Genomic DNA, 19,488 nt, shown 5'->3' with positions numbered 1-19,488 from the left:
AAGCAATGTCCTTAGTGATCACTCTATGGAGTGGAACATAGATTAGGACACAATGTTAATTGGAAGAATTAAGAATTATGATAAAAGGGATTGGAGAGATAAAACACCTCTTGATATGCTTTTCTTGAGGTTTCTACACTTTTAGCAATAGCCTAGCAACTCAAAGCTGGAGAATTAAATATTTTACATGAAATATAGAGTAAATACAGTTATACTAAAGATGGCATATTTTCTCTACATAAATCTACATTATGGAAATTATCAGGTTACTAAAGCTTAAAGCAAAATAGATTTATAAAAAACAAATGACCCACTGACACAATCAAGAGAGTTTCTTGTTTTTGTTTTTGTTGGGGGTGCAGATAGAGAGAGGAAGAGAATCTTAAGCAGGCTCCACATCCAGGGTGGAGCCTGATAATGAGCTTTGATCTCAGAGTCTGAGATCATGACCTGAGCTGAAATCAAGGGTTGGATGCTCAACCAAGTCACCCAGGCTCCCCTACAAGATTTTTTTTAAATTCTTTAATACACAAGGATAAGTTTTGCTTTGTGTGGTACTTCCAACCTGACCAGAAATTATAGATACTGATCATTTATATTAAAAAATCCAACTTTAAGTGGTGATAAATAGTAAATGCAAGCCAAAAATATTTGTTTTGCTTATAACAAGCCAGTTAATTGTTTTTTTTTTGTTTTTTTTTTTTTTTTTTCCCCCTTTTATTAATTTTTTCAGCGTAACAGTATTCATTCTTTTTGCACAACACCCAGTGCTCCATGCAAAACGTGCCCTCCCCATCACCCACCACCTGTTCCCCCAACCTCCCACCCCTGACCCTTCAAAACCCTCAGGTTGTTTTTCAGAGTCCATAGTCTCTTATGGTTTTTTAAAAGCACTATTATACTCATATAGTATATTTTATCAAGTACTGTAACATTTCATTATTGAGCACTAGCAGAAATGAAATTCATTTACTTTGGGATCCCTGACAATGATGCCATTAAAGTATTTGTATATTATGAAATTTCTGATTAGAAATGATTGCTGTACTTGCCCTCCCCACACATTTTTCCAATGTTAAAGTGGAGAAACATTATTTCTCTGTTTGCTTTAATTTCTGCTCAGATTTGGTCTGGTCCACAGTAGGACCACTTAAAACTACCTACCTGCATGATTTCCTCAAAGGTTCATTTTTTATTAAAATAAGTTGAAATTTTAATAAAATTTAATATTTAATATTTAATATATTTACATAAAGTTTACATAAATTTAATATTTAATATTTTTACATAAAAATTGTTAAAACATAGAAAGATGAGGAATAGTGTTCTATTTCCCATCAGTGCACATGTTACATGTTGTCCTTCCCAGCTCCTTCCATAGTCATCTCTCATATCTTGTGTTATTACAGAATTTCCATTTCTAAAACCACCATTAGTTGCCATGGAAAGAAATAAAACATCAAAAATGTAATTTATATAACATGACCAAACAACAAATTGGGTCTCCTTTATAATATACATATACCTGTGAAATGACCCCCACATTTTTTCAGCTTTTATTTAGAGACTCCCTCCCCCCATATCCACACATACAAGAATAGACAAATGTAATAGGTACTTAACAGACAAGTCATGGAGGAAAATCATTTCTCCATGGAGGAAAATAACCTCTCCTACTTCAAAGGGAGATTTTTATGAGGATAGTCTTGTTTATAGTTAAAATAGTTGAAATTGATCATTTTTTTTTCTGGACACAGAGATGGGATTAAACAATGGTTGAACTGACAGGCATTACCATCTAATAAGGAAAATTATTTTTTTAGAAAGTCCTCTGAAAGTAGTTCTATAGGAAGGCAATTATATTCTTGTAGGTTTTTGATGCCTTTGTGGATTCTACAGGAGAATCAAAATTCACCTGAACAAACACTGTCTAGGCATGTCTGGGTATCTTCTTTCAAAACTCATTCAAAGACCACTAACTCTGGAGTATTGACTAAATCCAAATGCTCAAATGAAATAACTTTGAGAATCCCCATTAGGAAGCACTCAGGGAAATTGATAATTACAGCTTTGTCATTCCCTTCCAAAGACTTGGATCCCTAAGTCTTTGACTGCATCCTAGCCCCTATACTAACACCATTTCATCAAGCTCATACAAATATGAATTCTTATATGATTTCACCACCATAGGCAGTACTTAATGTATCCCTCCATCAAAATATTAATGACCTATGGTGACATCTCCTGCCAAACAAGTTAAATCTTTTAACATTTCTTATGTGAAATTCCCAGGGTGAAGTCAGTAAAAATGGTGGAATAAAAACTTACAAAAACTCAGTTTTTTATAAAAGCAATGAAAAAATGCAAAAATTGTCAGAATTAACTTTCTTAGGGTTCAAAATTATCAAGGGGTTTGCAGCAATACAGAGAGAAAAATAGTTGAATCTTAGTAAGAACAGAAGATTTCTGTTTTTTTTAAATACTTAATTTAGAGAATTTTTAGGTTTACTGCAAAATTGAGTGCTAAGTGCAGAGTGTTCCCATATATCCCCTGCCCCATCCTTGCCCAGCTTTTCCCACCATTAATATCCCACACCAGAATGATATACTTGTTAAAATCAGTGAATCTACACTGCCATATTATTATCTCCCAAATTCATAGTTTATATCAGATTTCAACCTTGATAATGTATATTCTATACATTTGGACAAATTTTAAATTACATGTCCCTACCATTATAGTATGCAAAATAATTTTAGTATCCTAAAAATCCTTTGTACTTTGCCTATTTATTCCTCCCCCTAACCACTGTCAACCACTGATATCTTTACTTACCATTGTTTTTTTTTCTTTTCCAAAATATCATATAGTAGGGATCTTGTATCATGTAGTCTTTTCAGATTGTCTTCTTTTACTTATTAATGTATATTTAAGCTTCCTCAATGTCTTTTCATGGTTTGATAGCTCATTTCTTTTTAGCACTGAATAATATTCTACTGTCTGAATGTACCACAGTTTATCCATTTACCTACTATAATATGTATTGGTTGCTTCCAACTTTTGGCAGTAATGAATAAAGCTGCTATAAAAATATGTGTACAGGTTTTTGTGTGGATATAAATTTTCAAAATACCTAAATAAATACTAAGGAATGTGTTTGCTGGATTGTTTGGCAAGACTAGGTTTACATTTTGTTTTGTTTTGTTTAAGAAACTGCCAACCTGTCTTCACAAGTGGCTATACCATTCTGCATTCCCACCAGCAAAGCATATGAGCTCCTATTGCTCCACATTATGGCCAGCACCTGTCACTACTTCAGAGTTTTGGTATCTCATTGTTGTTTTCATTTGCAGTTTCCTAATGATATATGATGTTGAATATTCAATATTCTTTACATACACTTATGTGCCACCTTTATATCTTGTTGATATACAATGAAGTGTCTTAAGATGTTTTGTTCCTTTGTTTTTTCTTCAGATTGCTCATTTTCACATTGCTGAGTTTTATGAGTTCTTTATTTTGAACAGTTTTTATATTTTTTGCAAATATGTTCTCAAAGTTTGTACATTATATTCTTATTCTCCTGATTGTGTCTTTTAAATAGACACTTTTAATGCTAATAAAGTCCAGCTTATCAATCCTTTCTTTTAGGTATTGTGCATTTGGTGCCTTTGGTATTGGATCAACAAACACAAGGTCATCTAGATTATGTTGTCTTCTATCATTTTTGTAGTTCTGTATTTTGTCTTAAGATCTATGATCCATTTTGCATTAATTTTTGTGAAGGGCATAAGGTCTGTGACTAGGTTAATTGTTTTCATTTTTGTTTTTGTTTTTGCTTTTTTTGCACGTGGGTATCCATTTGTTCTAGCAGCATTTGTTTTTTTTTTTTTTTTCTCATTTTATTTATTTTTTCAGCGTAACAGTATTCATTCTTTTTGCACAACACCCAGTGCTCCATGCAAAACGTGCCCTCCCCATTACCCACCACCTGTTCCCCCAACCTCCCACCCCTGACCCTTCAAAACCCTCAGGTTGCCCCAACCTCCCACCCCTGACCCTTCAAAACCCTCAGGTTGTTTTTCAGAGTCCATAGTCTCTTATGGTTCGCTTCCCCTCCCCAATGTCCATAGCCCGCTCCCCCTCCCCCAATCCCACCTCCCCGCAGCAACCCCCAGTTTGTTTTGTGAGATTAAGAGTCATTTATGGTTTGTCTCCCTCCCAATCCCATCTTGTTTCATTTATTCTTCTCCTATCTCCTACCCCCCCATGTTGCTTCTCCATGTCCTCATATCAGGGAGATCATATGATAGTTGTCTTTCTCCGATTGACTTATTTCACTAAGCATGATACGCTCTAGTTCCATCCACGTCGTCGCAAATGGCAAGATTTCATTTCTTTTGATGGCTGCATAGTATTCCATTGTGTATATATACCACATCTTCTTTATCCATTCATCTGTTGATGGACATCTAGGTTCTTTCCATAGTCTGGCTATTGTAGACATTGCTGCTATAAACATTCGGGTACACGTGCCCCTTCGGATCACTATGTTTGTATCTTTAGGGTAAATACCCAGTAGTGCAATTGCTGGGTCATAGGGTAGTTCTATTTTCAACATTTTGAGGAACCTCCATGCTGTTTTCCAGAGTGGTTGCACCAGCTTGCATTCCCACCAACAGTGGAGGAGGGTTCCCCTTTCTCCACATCCTCTCCAGCATCTGTCATTTCCTGACTTGTTCATTTTAGCCATTCTGACTGGTGTGAGGTGATATCTCATTGTGGTTTTGATTTGTATTTCCCTGATGGCGAGTGACGTGGAGCATTTTTTCATGTGTCTGTTGGCCATCTGGATGTCTTCTTTGCAGAAATGTCTGTTCATGTCCTCTGCCCATTTCTTGATTGGATTGTTTGTTCTTTGGGTGTTGAGTTTGCTAAGTTCCTTATAGATTTTGGATACTAGCCCTTTATCTGATATGTCGTTTGCAAATATCTTCTCCCATTCTGTCAGTTGTCTTTTGGTTTTGTTAACTGTTTCCTTTGCTGTGCAAAAGCTTTTGATCTTGATGAAATCCCAACAGTTCATTTTTGCCCTTGCTTCCCTTGCCTTTGCCGTTGTTCCTAGGAAGATGTTGCTACGGCTGAGGTCGAAGAGGTTGCTGCCTGCATTCTCCTCAAGGATTTTGATGGATTCCTTTCTCACATTGAGGTCCTTCATCCATTTGGAGTCTATTTTTGTGTGTGGTGTAAGGAAGTGGTCCAATTTCATTTTTCTGCATGTGGCTGTCCAATTTTCCCAGCACCATTTATTGAAGAGGCTGTCTTTTTTCCATTGGACATTCTTTCCTGCTTTGTCGAAGATTAGTTGACCATAGAGTTGAGGGTCGATTTCTGGGCTCTCTATTCTGTTCCACTGATCTATGTGTCTGTTTTTGTGCCAGTACCATGCTGTCTTGATGATGACGGCTTTGTAATAGAGCTTGAAGTCCGGAATTGTAATGCCACCAACTTTGGCTTTGTTCTTCAATATTCCTTTGGCTATTTGAGGTCTTTTCTGGTTCCATATAAATTTTAGGATTATTTGTTCCATTTCTTTGAAAAAAATGGATGGTATTTTGATAGGGATTGCATTAAATGTGTAGATTGCTTTAGGTAGCATAGACATTTTCACAATATTTATTCTTCCAATCCAGGAGCATGGAACATTTTTCCATTTTTTTGTGTCTTCCTCAATTTCTTTCATGAGTACTTTATAATTTTCTGTGTATAGATTCTTAGTCTCTTTGGTTAGGTTTATTCCTAGGTATCTTATAGTTTTGGGTACAATTGTAAATGGGATTGACTCCTTAATTTCTCTTTCTTCAGTCTTGTTGTTGGTGTACAGAAATGCAACTGATTTCTGTGCATTGATTTTATATCCTGACACTTTACTGAATTCCTGAACAAGTTCTAGCAGTTTTGGAGTGGAGTCTTTTGGGTTTTCCACATATAGTATCATATCATCTGCGAAGAGTGATAGTTTGACTTCTTCTTTACCAATTTGGATGCCTTTAATTTCTTTTTGTTGTCTGATTGCTGAGGCTAGGACTTCTAGTACTATGTTGAATAGCAGTGGTGATAATGGACATCCCTGCCGTGTTCCTGACCTTAACGGAAAAGCTTTCAGTTTTTCTCCATTGAGAATGATATTTGCGGTGGGTTTTTCATAGATGGCTTTGATAATATTGAGGTATGTGCCCTCTATCCCCACACTTTGAAGAGTTTTGATCAGGAAGGGATGCTGTACTTTGTCAAATGCTTTTTCAGCATCTATTGAGAGTATCATATGGTTCTTGTTCTTTCTTTTATTAATGTGTTCTATCACATTGATTGATTTGCGGATGTTGAACCAACCCTGCAGCCCTGGAATAAATCCCACTTGATCGTGGTGAATAATCCTTTTAATGTACTGTTGAATCCTATTGGCTAGTATTTTGGCGAGAATTTTTGCGTCTGTGTTCATCAAGGATATTGGTCTGTAGTTCTCTTTTTTGGTGGGATCCTTGTCTGGTTTTGGGATCAAGGTGATGCTGGCCTCATAAAATGAGTTTGGAAGTTTTCCTTCCATTTCTATTTTTTGGAACAGTTTCAGGAGAATAGGAATGAGTTCTTCTTTAAATGTTTGGTAGAATTCCCCTGGGAAGCCGTCTGGCCCTGGGCTTTTGTTTGTTTGGAGATTTTTGATGACTGTTTCAATCTCCTTACTGGTTATGGGCCTGTTCAGGTTTTCTATTTCTTCCTGGTTCAGTTGTGGTAGTTTATATGTCTCTAGGAATGCATCCATTTCTTCCAGATTGTCCAATTTGTTGGCGTAAAGTTGCTCATAGTATGTTCTTATAATTGTCTGTATTTCTTTGGTGTTAGTTGTGATCTCTCCTCTTTCATTCATGATTTTATTGATTTGGGTCCTTTCTCTTTTCTTTTTGATGAGTCTGGCCAGGGGTTTATCAATCTTATTGATTCTTTCAAAGAACCAGCTCCTAGTTTCATTGATTTTTTCTATTGTTTTTTTGGTTTCTATTTCATTGATTTCTGCTCTGATCTTTATGATTTCTCTTCTCCTGCTGGGTTTAGGGTTTCTTTCTTGTTCTTTCTCCAGCTCCTTTACATGTAGGGTTAGGTTGTGTACTTGAGACCTTTCTTGTTTCTTGAGAAAGGCTTGTACCGCTATATATTTTCCTCTCAGGACTGCCTTTGCTGTGTCCCACAGATTTTGAACTGTTGTGTTTTCATTATCATTTGTTTCCATGAATTTTTTCAATTCTTCTTTAATTTCCTGGTTAACCCATTCATTCTTTAGAAGGATGCTGTTTAGTCTCCATGTATTTGGGTTCTTTCCAGCTTTCCTCTTGTGATTGAGTTCTAGCTTCAGAGCATTGTGGTCTGAAAATATGCAGGGAATGATCCTAATCTTTTGATACCGGTTGAGACCTGATTTGTGACCCAGGATGTGATCTATTCTGGAGAAGGTTCCATGTGCACTAGAGAAGAATGTGTATTCTGTTGCTTTGGGATGAAATGTTCTGAATAGATCTGTGATGTCCATCTGGTCCAGTGTGTCATTTAAGGCCTTTATTTCCTTGTTGATCTTTTGCTTGGATGATCTGTCCATTTCAGTGAGGGGAGTGTTCAAGTCCCCTACTATTATTGTATTATTATTGATGTGTTTCTTTGATTTTGTTATTAATTGGTTGATATAGTTGGCTGCTCCCACGTTAGGGGCATAGATATTTAAAATGGTTAGATCTTCTTGTTGGACAGACCCTTTGAGTAGGATATAGTGTCCTTCCTCATCTCTTATTATAGTCTTTGGCTTAAAATCTAATTGATCTGATATAAGGATTGCCACTCCAGCTTTCTTCTGATGCCCATTAGCATGGTAAATTGTTTTCCACCCCCTCACTTTCAATATGGAGGTGTCTTCGCGTCTAAAATGAGTTTCTTGTAGGCAACATACTGATGGGTTTTGTTTTTTTATCCATTCTGATACCCTGTGTCTTTTGATTGGGGCATTTAGCCCATTAACATTCAGGGTAACTATTGAGAGATATGAATTTAGTGCCATTATTAGCCTGTAAGGTGACTGTTACTGTATATTGTCTCTGTACCTTTCTGATCTACTACTTTTAGGCTCTCTCTTTGCTTAGAGGACCCCTTTCAATATTTCCTGTAGAGCTGGTTTGGTGTTTGCAAATTCTTTCAGTATTTGTTTGTCCTGGAAGCTTTTTATCTCTCCTTCTATTTTCAATGATAGCCTAGCTGGATAGAGTATTCTTGGCTGCATGTTTTTCTCGTTGAGTGCTCTGAATATATCATGCCAGCTCTTTCTGGCCTGCCAGGTCTCTGTGGATAAGTCTGCCGCCAATCTAATATTTTTACCATTGTATGTTACAGACTTCTTTTCTCGTGCTGCTCTCAGGATTTTCTCTTTGTCACTAAGACTTGTAAATTTTACTATTAGGTGACGGGGTGTGGATCTATTCTTGTTGACTTTGAGGGGGGTTCTCTGCATCTCCTGGATTTTGATGCTTGTTCCCTTTGCCATATTAGGGAAATTCTCTCCAATGATTCTCTCCAATAGACCTTCTGCTCCCCTCTCTGTTTCTTCTTCTTCTGGAATCCCAATTATTCTAATGTTGTTTCGTCTTATGGTGTCACTTATCTCTCGAATTCTCCCCTCATGGTCCAGTAGCTGTTTGTCCCTCTTTTGCTCGGCTTCCTTATTCTCTGTCATTTGGTCTTCTATATCACTAATTCTTTCTTCTGCCTCATTGATCCTAGCAGTGAGAGCCTCCATTTTTGATTGCACCTCATTAATAGCTTTTTTGATTTCAACTTGGTTAGATTTTAGTTCTTTAATTTCTCCAGAAAGGGCTTTAATATCTCCAGAGAGGGTTTCTCTAATATCTTCCATGCCTTTTTCGAGCCCGGCTAGAATGTTCAGAATCGTCATTCTGAACTTTTGATCTGACATATTACCCATGTCTGTGTTGATTAGGTCCCTAGCCTTCGGTACTGTCTCTTGTTCTTTTGTTTGTGGTGATTTTTTCCGCCTTGTCATTTTGTCCAGATAAGAGGATATGAAGGAGCAAATAAACTACTAAAAGGGTGGCAAAGACCCTGGAAAAATGCGCTGTAACCAAATGAGAAGAGACCCCAAATTGTGGGGGGGAGAAAGGGGATAAAACAGCTTCTGAAAAAAAAAGAAAAAAAAAAAGAAAGAAAAAAATTTAAAAAATAAAACAAAAAAATACAAAAAAGAAAGAAAAAGTATATATATTTAGATGAACTAGTCAAAAAATGTTAAAAAAGAAAAGGGTAAAAGTTTTAAAAAATTTAGCAGAAGAAGAAAAAAGAAAAAAGAAAAAAAAATTGAAAAAAGAAAAAAAAATTGAAAAAAGAAAAAAAAATTGAAGAAGCCGCAAGACTAAAGAATCATGGGGAGAAAGCCATGAGTTCCGTGCTTTGCTTTCTCCTCCTCTGGAATTGCTCTGCTGTCTTAGGAATTGAATCTGCTTTCTCCTTGATAGATGAAATTCGTTCTGGCTGGATATTTTGTTGATCTTCTGGGGGAGGGGCCTGTTGTAGTGACTCTCAAGTGTCTTTGCCCGAGGCGGGATTGCACCGCCCTTACCAGCGGCCAGACTAAGTAATCGGCTCGGGTTCGCTTTTGGGAGCTTCTGTTCCCTGAACGCTTTCCGTAGAGTTCCGGAGGACGGGAATGAAAATGGCGGCCTCCCAGTCTCCGGCCCGGAGGAGCCAAGAGCCTGGGGCCCCACTCCTCAGTGCGCCCCCAGAGGACAGCACCCAATCACTCCCGTATCCCCAGCCTCTAGCCGCGCTCGGAGCTCACCCAGCCCGCGACCAGTTCAAGGTAACCCCGAGCTGAGAGTTCAGTCCTCGGCTCTGTCTTGGCAGCCGGCTTCTCCGTTCTAATAGCTGCGAGCTCTCCGACACTCCGACACCCCCGATCCTTCTGTGACCCTGCGGGGCCTGGGGCCACGCTGGCCCCGCGTGGGCTTCACCCCGGTTTAGCCCCTGGAGCAATGTCCCTCAGTGGAACAGACTTTTAAAAGTCCTGATTTTGTGCTCCGTTCCTCCGCCGCTTGCCGGGAGCTGGCCCCTCCCCCCGCGGTCTATCTTCCCGTCGTTTTAGATTCACTTCTCCGCCAGTCCTACCTTTCAGAATGTGGTTGATTTTCTGTTTCTAGAGTTGCTGTTCTTCTTCTCTTCGCTCTCCCGTTGGATTTGTAGGTGTTTGCAATGTTTAGATAAGCTATCGAGCTGATCTCCTGCTACCTGATGTAGTCTCAGGCTGCTACTTCTCCGCCATCTTGACTCCTCCCTCCTCTAGCAGCATTTGTTGAAAAGACTTTCTTTTCTCTAGTGTATTGCCCTAGCTCGTTTGTCAAAGATAAGTTGGCTATGTTTGTGTGAATCAGTTTCCGGGGTATTTTGCTCCATTGATCTATCTTATTATTCTTTTCCTAATATCACACTATCTTGATTAATATGGTAGTATTTTTTAAAAGATTTTATTTATTTACTTGACAGACAGAGATTACAAGCAGGCGGAGAGGCAGGCAGAGAGAGGAGGAAGCAGGTTCCCCGTGGAGCAGAGAGCCCGATGTGGGGCTTGATCCCAGGACCCTGGGATCATGACCTGAGCCAAAGGCAGAGGCCTTAAACTACTGAGCCACCCAGGTGCCCTAATATGGTAGTCTTGAAGATGGATAGTGACAGTACCCTGACTTTGTTTTTCTTCATTATTGTGGTGTTGATTCTGGATTTTTTGCCTCTACTTATAAATGTTAAAATTATTTTTCTATATCCACAAAGTAATTTTCTGGGATTTTAACTGGTATTTCATTGAAATTATAGATCAAGTTGACAGCTTAACAACATTGTCTTCTTATCCATGGACATGGACTATATCTCTATTTTTAAGTTCTTTCTTGATTTCTTTTATCAGAGTTTCATAGTTTTTCTTGTACAGATCTTATACACATTTTGTTAGATTTAAGTATTTCATTAAGTAGTTCTTTTTTTGGTCCAGTATAAATGGTATAATATTTTTAGTTTCAAAGTCCACTTGTTAAGAGGAATGGCAATGATGGCAGAAAAATATTGGATCCTATTTCAATCAGTCCCCTGAATTAAGCTGGATATCTACCAGACCACTCTGAACACCCATGAATTCAGCCTGAGATGTAAGAAGATATATCTGGCTCCCTAGAAACAGAATATCTCTGGCTTTTGGTTTTGAGATATGATGCAGGGAGCTGTGATTCTGTGAATAACTATCAGAAAATAAACAGAAGGGGGAGGGAGCCTCCAGGATCCTGCACCTCCAGAGCACAAAAGCCTCCTGCACTGGGGACCAGGTACAGAATTGCAGGCCAGTAGTTGCTGGGAAAGTACTTTAGGGCAGGCCTCCAGACTAAAATCTGGAGCTGTGGGGGTGCACATGTGAACTGGAGGTGGCTGGCAGTTTTAGAAGCATGAGAGAGATGTGTCTGGACCTGGAAGAAAGGGTTGGGAGTGCTTCTGTAGGGCACACAACCCAGGACACTGCAGTTTTTAGCAACACAGACAAACACAGAGTCAGTGTGGCCTGGAGAGCTCTCTGGAGAAAAGACTGTGATCTTTGTGTTCTGAGACAGAAGATTGGATATGGTCGTTTCTGCTCTGACTCTTTGAAGGGATGCAGAAAACCACCAGGGGAAACTCCCAGAGAACAAGAACCCCCCAAAAAAGGGCTTACACTGAGCTCATCCCCCACCCCAACAGGGGAAGGGCAACTCCACCCAAACATGGTCGCTTTAGTAACAATGTGGCAGGACCCTCCCCACAAAGACAGACTGGAAGAACAAGAGGCTGACAACACCAAGGTCTCTAGAAAACAGGTGCATTTTGCTTTGGTTGTGGTCAATAATCTGGATTCTACACATTCCCTCAACCACCCCTCAACAGAATGACTAAGAGGAGGAACCCCCAATACAGGAAAAATTCAGAGACTGTGACCTGTGCCACAGAATTAATGGATATAGATATAAGCAATGTGCTGGAAATAGACTACAGTGTAACTGTTAGACAGACAATAGCTGGGATGGAGAAAACCATTAATGGTAACATAGATTCTTTAAGGGCAGAAATGAGAGCTGATCTAGCAGAATGTAAAAATGCTATCAATGAGATCCAATCTAATCTAAATACTCTAACATCTAGGGTAAATGAGGCAGAAAAAATTAGTGATCTAGAAGACAAACTGATAGAAAAGAAGGATCAGGAGGAGACCAGGACCAAACAGCTTAAAATCCATGAAAACAGAATTAGAGAAATAAATGACATCATGACACATTCTAATGTCAAAATTATTGGGATCTCTGAGAGGGTGGAGAGAGAGAGGGCAGATTAGAAGATATATTTGAGCAAATCATAATTGAGAACTTTCCTAATCTGGAATGAAACACACATTCCTGTCCTAGAGGCAGAGAGTATTCCTCCTAAGATCAAGGAGAACAGAAAAATGCCCGGGTATGTAACAGTGAAACTCCCAAATTTTAAACCAAGGAAATAATCTTAAGGGAAGTTAGGGGGAAGAAATTCCTTATGTACATAGGGAGAAACATCAGAATAACATCAGACCTGTCCACGGAGAACTGGCAAGCCAGAAAAGGCTGGCAAGACATATTCAGGGTAATAAATGAGAATAACATGCAGATAAGAATACTTTATCCAAAAAGGCTGTCATTTTGAAGCAAGGAGAGATAAAGAGCTTCCAAGTCTGGCAAAAACTCAAAGAATATGTGACCACTAAACCGGCCCTTGAGAAATATTAAGGGGGCTCTATAACAGGAGAAAGACCTCAAGAATGATATAGAACTGAAATTTACAGAGATAATCTATAGAAACAAGAAGTTCACAGGCAACATGTTGAAAATAAAATCATATCTTTCAATAATAACTCTCAATGTGAATGGCCTAAATGCTCACATAAAACAGCACAGGGTTTCAGATCAGATAAAAAGACAGGACCTATGCATGTGCTGTCTACAAGAGACACATTTGGAACCTAAAGATACATCCAGACTGAAAGTGAAGGGATGGAAAACCATCTTTCATGCCAATGGACCTCAGAAGAAAGCTGGAATAGCAATTCTCACAAACAAATTATATTTTAAGCTAAAGACTGTCGTTAGAGATACAGAAGGACACTATATCATTCTTAAAGGGTCTACCCAACAAGAAGATCCATCAGTTGTAAATATGTATGTCCATAATATGTAGTGGGAGCAGCCCACTACATAAACCAAATGTTAACCAAAATAAAGAGGCATATTGATAAAAATGAGTTAACTGTAGACCTCAAACCTCTACTCCCAGCAGCATACAGATTATTTAAGCAGAAAATCAACAAAGAATCAAGAGCTTTGAGTGACACACTGGACCAGATGGACCTCAGAGATAAATACAGAACATTCCACCCTAAAATAACAGAACACTCATTCTTCTGGAGTGCACATGGAATTTTTTCCAGAATAAGCCACACACCGGGTCACAAATCAGGTCCCAACCATTACCAAAAGATTGAGATTATTCCCCGCATATTCTCAGACCACAGTGCTTTGAAACTGGAATTAAATCATAAGAAGAAGTTTGGAAGAAATTCAAACACTTAGAAGCTAATGACCATCCTGCTCAAGAACGTTTGAGTCCACCAGGAAATCAAAGAAGAACTTAAGCAATTCATGGAAACCAATGAAAATGAAAACACTTCAGTCTAAAAAGTCTGGGATACAGAAAAAAATGGTCCTAAGGGGGAAATACATAGACATCCAAGACTCACTCCAAAAAACAAAAAACAAACAAACAAATAAACAAAAATACTGAAAAATCCTGAATATATAAACCATCATCATACTTTAAAAAACTGGAAAATCAATAACAAATTAAGCTAACCTCTGCACAGGAAGGGAAATAATAAAATTAGAGATCGATTAATTAGAAACCAAAAATACAGTAGAACACATCAATGAAACTAGAAGCTGGTTCTTTGAAAGAATTAATAAGATTGATAAACTACTGGCCAGACTTATCCAAAAGAAAAAAGAACGGACCCAAATTAGCAAAATTTATGAATGAAAGGAGAAGATCATAACTAACACCAAGGAAATAGAAACACTAATCAGAAATTATTATCAACAGTTATATGTCAATAAGTTAAGCAACCTAGAAGAAATGGATGCATTATTCCTGGAAACCTATAAACCTCCAAGACTGAAACAGAAAGAAATTGACAACATGAATAGACCAATAACTAGAAACAAGTTTGAAGCAGTGATGAAAAACCTCCCAAAAAACAAGAATCCAGGACCTGATGGATTCCTTGGGGAATTCTACCAAATATTTACAGAAGAAATAATACCTATTCTCCTAAAGCTGTTCCAAAAAATAGAAATAGAAGGAAAACTTCCAGACTCTTTTTATGAGGCCAGCATTACTTTGATCCCCAAACCAGGCAAAGACCCCATCAAAAAGGAGAATTTCAGATCAATATCACTGATGAATATGGATGAAAAAATTCTCAACAAGATCACAGGTAATAGGATCCAATAGTACATTAAAAGGTTTATTCACAATGACCAGGTGGGATTTATCCCTGGGATGCAAGGCAACCAATGAGTTAATCAATTGCAAATCAATCAATGTGTTATAACACATTAATAAGAAGAGAGAGAAGAACCACATGGTCCTCTCGATGGGTGCAGGAAAAGCAATTGACAAAATACAGCATCGTTTCCTGATTAAAATTCTTCAGAATATAGGGATAGAAGGGATATTCCTCAATTTCGTGAAATCCATCTATGGAAAACCCACAGCAAATATCATTCTCAATGGGGAAAAGCTGAGATCCTTTCCCTTAAGATCAGGAACACGACAAGGATGCACACTCTGACTCAACATAGTACTAGAAGTCCTAGCAACAGCAATCAGACAACAAAAAAGAAATAAAATGTATTCAAATGGACAAAGAAGAAGTCACATCTGTGCCTTCTTCACAGATGACATGATACTTTATGTGGAAAATCCAAAAGATCTCACCCCAAATTACTAGCACTAACGCAGCAATTCAGTAACATGGCAGGATACAAAATCAATGCACAGCAGTCAGTTGTTTTCTTATAGACTAACAATGTAACTGTAGAAAAAGAAACTAGAGAATCAATTGCATTTACAATACCACCCAAAGTCATAAGATACCTGGGAATAAACCTAACCAATGAGGTAAAGGATCTATACTCTAGGAACTACTGAACACTCATGAAAGAAATTGAAGAAGACACAAAGAGATGGAAAAATAGTCCATGCTCATCAATCAGAAGAGTAAACATTGAAGTGTCAATGCTGCCCACAGCAATCTATACTTTCAACGCCATCCCATTAAAGTGCTGGAACAAACATTCCTAAAATTTGTATGGAACTGGAAAAGACCCTGAATTGCCAAGGAAATGTTGAAAAAGAAAAACAAAGTGGGGGGCATCATGTTGCCTTATTTCAAGCTATATTACAAAGCTGTGATCACCAAGACAGCATAGTACACATAGTACACATAGCACAAAAGCAGACACATAGACCAATGGAACAGAATACAGAGTCCAGATATGGACCCTCAACTCTATGGTCAACTAATCTTTGACAAAGCAGGAAAAAATATCCAATAGAAAAAAGACAGTCTCTTAAATAAATGGTGCTGGGGAAATTGGACAGCTATATACAGAAAAAATGAAACTCAACCAAATTCTGACACCATACACAAAGATAAACTCTAAATGGATGAAAGACCTCAGTGTGCAACAGGAATCCATCAAAATCGTAAAGGAGAACATAAGCAGTAACCACGTTTACATTTGCCACAGCAACTTCTTTCAAGACATGTCTTGGAACACTGCATCAAAAACTAATGATGGTGGGGGCACCTGGGTGGCTCAGTGGGTTAAAGCCTCTGCCTTCAGCTCAGGTCATGATCCCAGGGTCCTGGGATCGAGCCCCGCATCAGGCTCTCTGCTTGGCTGGGAGCCTGCTTCCTCCTCTCTCTCTCTCCCTGCCTGCCTCTCTGCCTACTTGTGATCTCTATCTGTCAAATAAATAAATCTAAAAAAAAAAACAACACAAAAAAAACAAAAAACAAAAAACTAATGATGGTGCTCGCTTTGGCAGCACATATACGAAAACTAATGATGTATTTTATGGTGACTAACATAACACACACACACACACACAGAGAGAGAGAGAGAGAGAGAGAGAGAGAGACATGTCTCCAAAGGCATGGGAAACAAAAGCAAAAATGAATTTGGGGACTTCATCAAAATAAAGAGCTTCTGCACAGCAATGGAAATAGCCAACAAAACAGAGGCAACCCCACACTTGGAAGAGGACTCGGGGAGTGACTGCTGATGGACACAGAGGTTCTGGGGGATGTGAGAATGTTCTGCAATTGAATAGTGGTGATGGCTGTGCAGGATTGTGAATACACAAAAAACTCACTGAGCTGTACACTTGAAGGCAGTGAGGGGTTGCCTAGCAGATGAATTCTGTCTCAATAAAGAATTGCAAAGCAGGAAAAAAAAAAAAAAAAAAAAAACAGAGGCAACCCACAGAATGAGAGAAGATATTTGTAAATGACACTACAGACAAAGGGGGAATATCCAAGATTAATAAAAAGAACTTCTCAAACTGAACACCCAGAAACAAATAATCACGTCAAAAAATGGACAGAAGATATGAACAAACACTTCTCCAAAGAAAACATACAAGTGGCTAATAGACACATGAGAAAATGTTCATCATCATTAGCCATCAGGTAGATTCAAATCAAAACCACATGAGATACCAGCTTGCACCAGTTAGAATGGCAAAAAATGACAAAACAAGAAACAATAAATGTTGGAGAGGATGTGGAGAAAGTGGAACCCTCTTCCACTGTTGGTGGGAATGCAAGATGATACAGCCACTTTGGAAGACAGTGTGGAGGTTTCTCAAAAAAGTTGAAAATAGAGCTACCCTACAACCCAGCAATTGTGCTACTCAGTATTTACCCCAAAGATACAGATGTAGTAAAAAGAAGGGGCATATGTACCTGAATATTCATCACAGCAATGTCCAGAATACCCAAACTGTGGAAAGAGCTGAGATGCCCTTCAACAGACAAATAGATAAAGTAGATGTGGTCTATATACACGATGGAGTATTATGTCTCCATCAGAAAGGATGAATACCCAACCTTTGCATCAACATGGATGGGACTGGAGGAGATATGCCAAGTGAAATAAGTCAAGCAGAGAGTCAATTATCATATGGTTTCACTTATTTGTGGAATATAGGGATAGCATGGAAGACATTAGGAGAAGGAAGGGAAAAATGAAGGGGGGGGTGATTTGTAGGGGAAAGGAGCCATGAGAGACTATGGACTCTGAGAAACAAACTGAGTTTTAGAGGGGAGGATCATGGGGGGATGGGTTAGCCAAGTGGTGGGTATTAAGGAGGACACATATTGTATGGGACACAGGGTGTTATATGCAAACAATGAATCATGGATCACTACATCAAAAACTAATGGTGTACTGTATAGTAACTATCATAACATAAAAATTTTTAAAGTTCACTTGTTTATTGCTGATATATATGAAATTGATTGACTTTCATATATGAACCTTATTTTTTTTTTGCTTTACTCACGTTATATTTTATTTCTTATAATTAATGGCTAATTAAAGAAAAAATTATAGCACCCTACTATTTTAAGACCACAAATGTAACTTAAATGCTATCCCATTCCATAAAACAGGGACCCTTCCCCCAAAGCTATAGTAGGCATTTATTTATTAAGTTTCCCGATCCCAGTGACAACTATTACTTTTTATTACTTATCAAACACACAAAAATTACTGTTCTCCCTAGCTGAAGAATCTCACAAATGATACTTTTTCTTTATGTACATGGTTCATTGACTCAAACCAGAACAGAGCTACTAAAATATCCATAATTACAAAGTTCAGACTGGGGTCTGGTTACTCCTAAGGGTTATTCACTGGTATGTTAGGTGGGATTGTCAACCATGTGAAAAATGCTCCATCTTTCCAGAGAGCAATGTTATACCTGAGGCTAAGGAATTACATTATATGTGAAAAAAAATACGTTTTTTTCAAAAATGTTAAGTGGAAGTTTTTTTCTCCCAAGTGAAATATACAGAAAACCTCAACATATAAAACTAGTTTTAGGAAATCACATTGGCAGTAGGAGTGGGCCATGCGATTTCTCCCTCCACACACAGCTGGGAGCTTGAGACCCCTTCCTTCCTGGGGCACTCTGGGGAACTTCTTGCATGCCAAGCCTCAAGCCCTCCAATCTCAATTCAAGGACTGGACATCCTTCTCAGGAATAGGTTATAGAGGGGAGTCCAAGAGCCACCAACATGGTGAGAAACCTGCTTTGCTTTTCTAGGTAAATGATAGACCATGCTTACTTGTGCTTCTTTTATGTGCTCAAGTCCAACCCTTAACATCTAAATTTCTCTGGCTCTTCGATCTTTTTAGTTGTAATAGATTTCAACAAATACTTCCACTTGGGTTATGTAGCTTTCAAGATCCTGTGGCATCTCTACCTTAAGCAGCAGTAGATCTTCCCAAATTGTGAGGAACCACTGAATGTTCCCAGACATCATTCTGTCCCTTAATCTGGTTTCTGAACATTCTGGTTCTTTTCCTTCTTTGTATATTCTTCTAGTCGAAGAAGCCACTTGGCCCAGTACTGCGAACAAAGCTCAGTGTCCATGAAATGTGGGTGAGCAGGGGATCCATCTTTGTAGGCCACCACGATTAAGCCACACTGAACCTGAAAGCTATAGTTGGCATCATTATTTATGGCATCAACGTAGGCCACAACCTGGAGCGTGTTGTCAAATGTATTTCTAATGTAAGGTTTCAGTTTCTCCGATGTTTTCCAATCAATCACACACAGCTTGCCCTGATATTCAGCCACAGAGTCCAGTAGACACTTCTGGTTCTTATTCATTTTGTATAAAGAAAAATCTGTACTATTTAAATAATACCTTCCATTTTCTCCTTCCCACAGGCCCTGACAACTACCATTCTATTTGCTGTTTTAATCATCTTGACTCAGATTCTTCATACAAGAGGTGTCATATAATATTTGTCCTTCTATGTCTATCTTCTTTTAGTTAACTTAATGTCCTCCAGATTGATCCATGTTGTCACTAATGGTAGGATTTCATTCTTTTAAAAGGGTGAATAATCTTCCACTATCTTTGTTTACTGCATTTTCTTTATCCATTCATCCATAAGTGAACTTTATAGATGCTTCCATGTCTGGTCATTGTAATTAATGTTGAAATAAACATGAAATTCAGGTATTATGTTTCTATACAC

The 19,488-nt window shown here is 38.3% G+C and overlaps 1 protein-coding gene across 1 annotated transcript; it reads right to left on the bottom strand.

Annotated features, from left to right (window-relative positions):
• Positions 1 to 18,724: 18,724 nt before the first annotated feature.
• On the bottom strand, positions 18,725 to 19,114 carry LOC123934678 (mitochondrial genome maintenance exonuclease 1-like). Its single transcript, XM_045994785.1, has one exon. It carries the CDS (start codon positions 19,112 to 19,114, stop codon positions 18,773 to 18,775), a length of 342 nt encoding a protein of 113 aa, XP_045850741.1. The 3' UTR covers positions 18,725 to 18,772.
• Between the last annotated feature and the right edge of the window lie 374 nt (positions 19,115 to 19,488).

The sequence above is a fragment of the Meles meles genome, chromosome X (genome assembly GCF_922984935.1).
Source record: "Meles meles chromosome X, mMelMel3.1 paternal haplotype, whole genome shotgun sequence".
Classification (NCBI taxonomy): Eukaryota; Metazoa; Chordata; class Mammalia; order Carnivora; family Mustelidae; genus Meles; species Meles meles.
The sequence above is the reverse complement of the archived record's forward strand: the minus strand, read 5'-3'. Positions and strand labels throughout refer to the sequence as shown.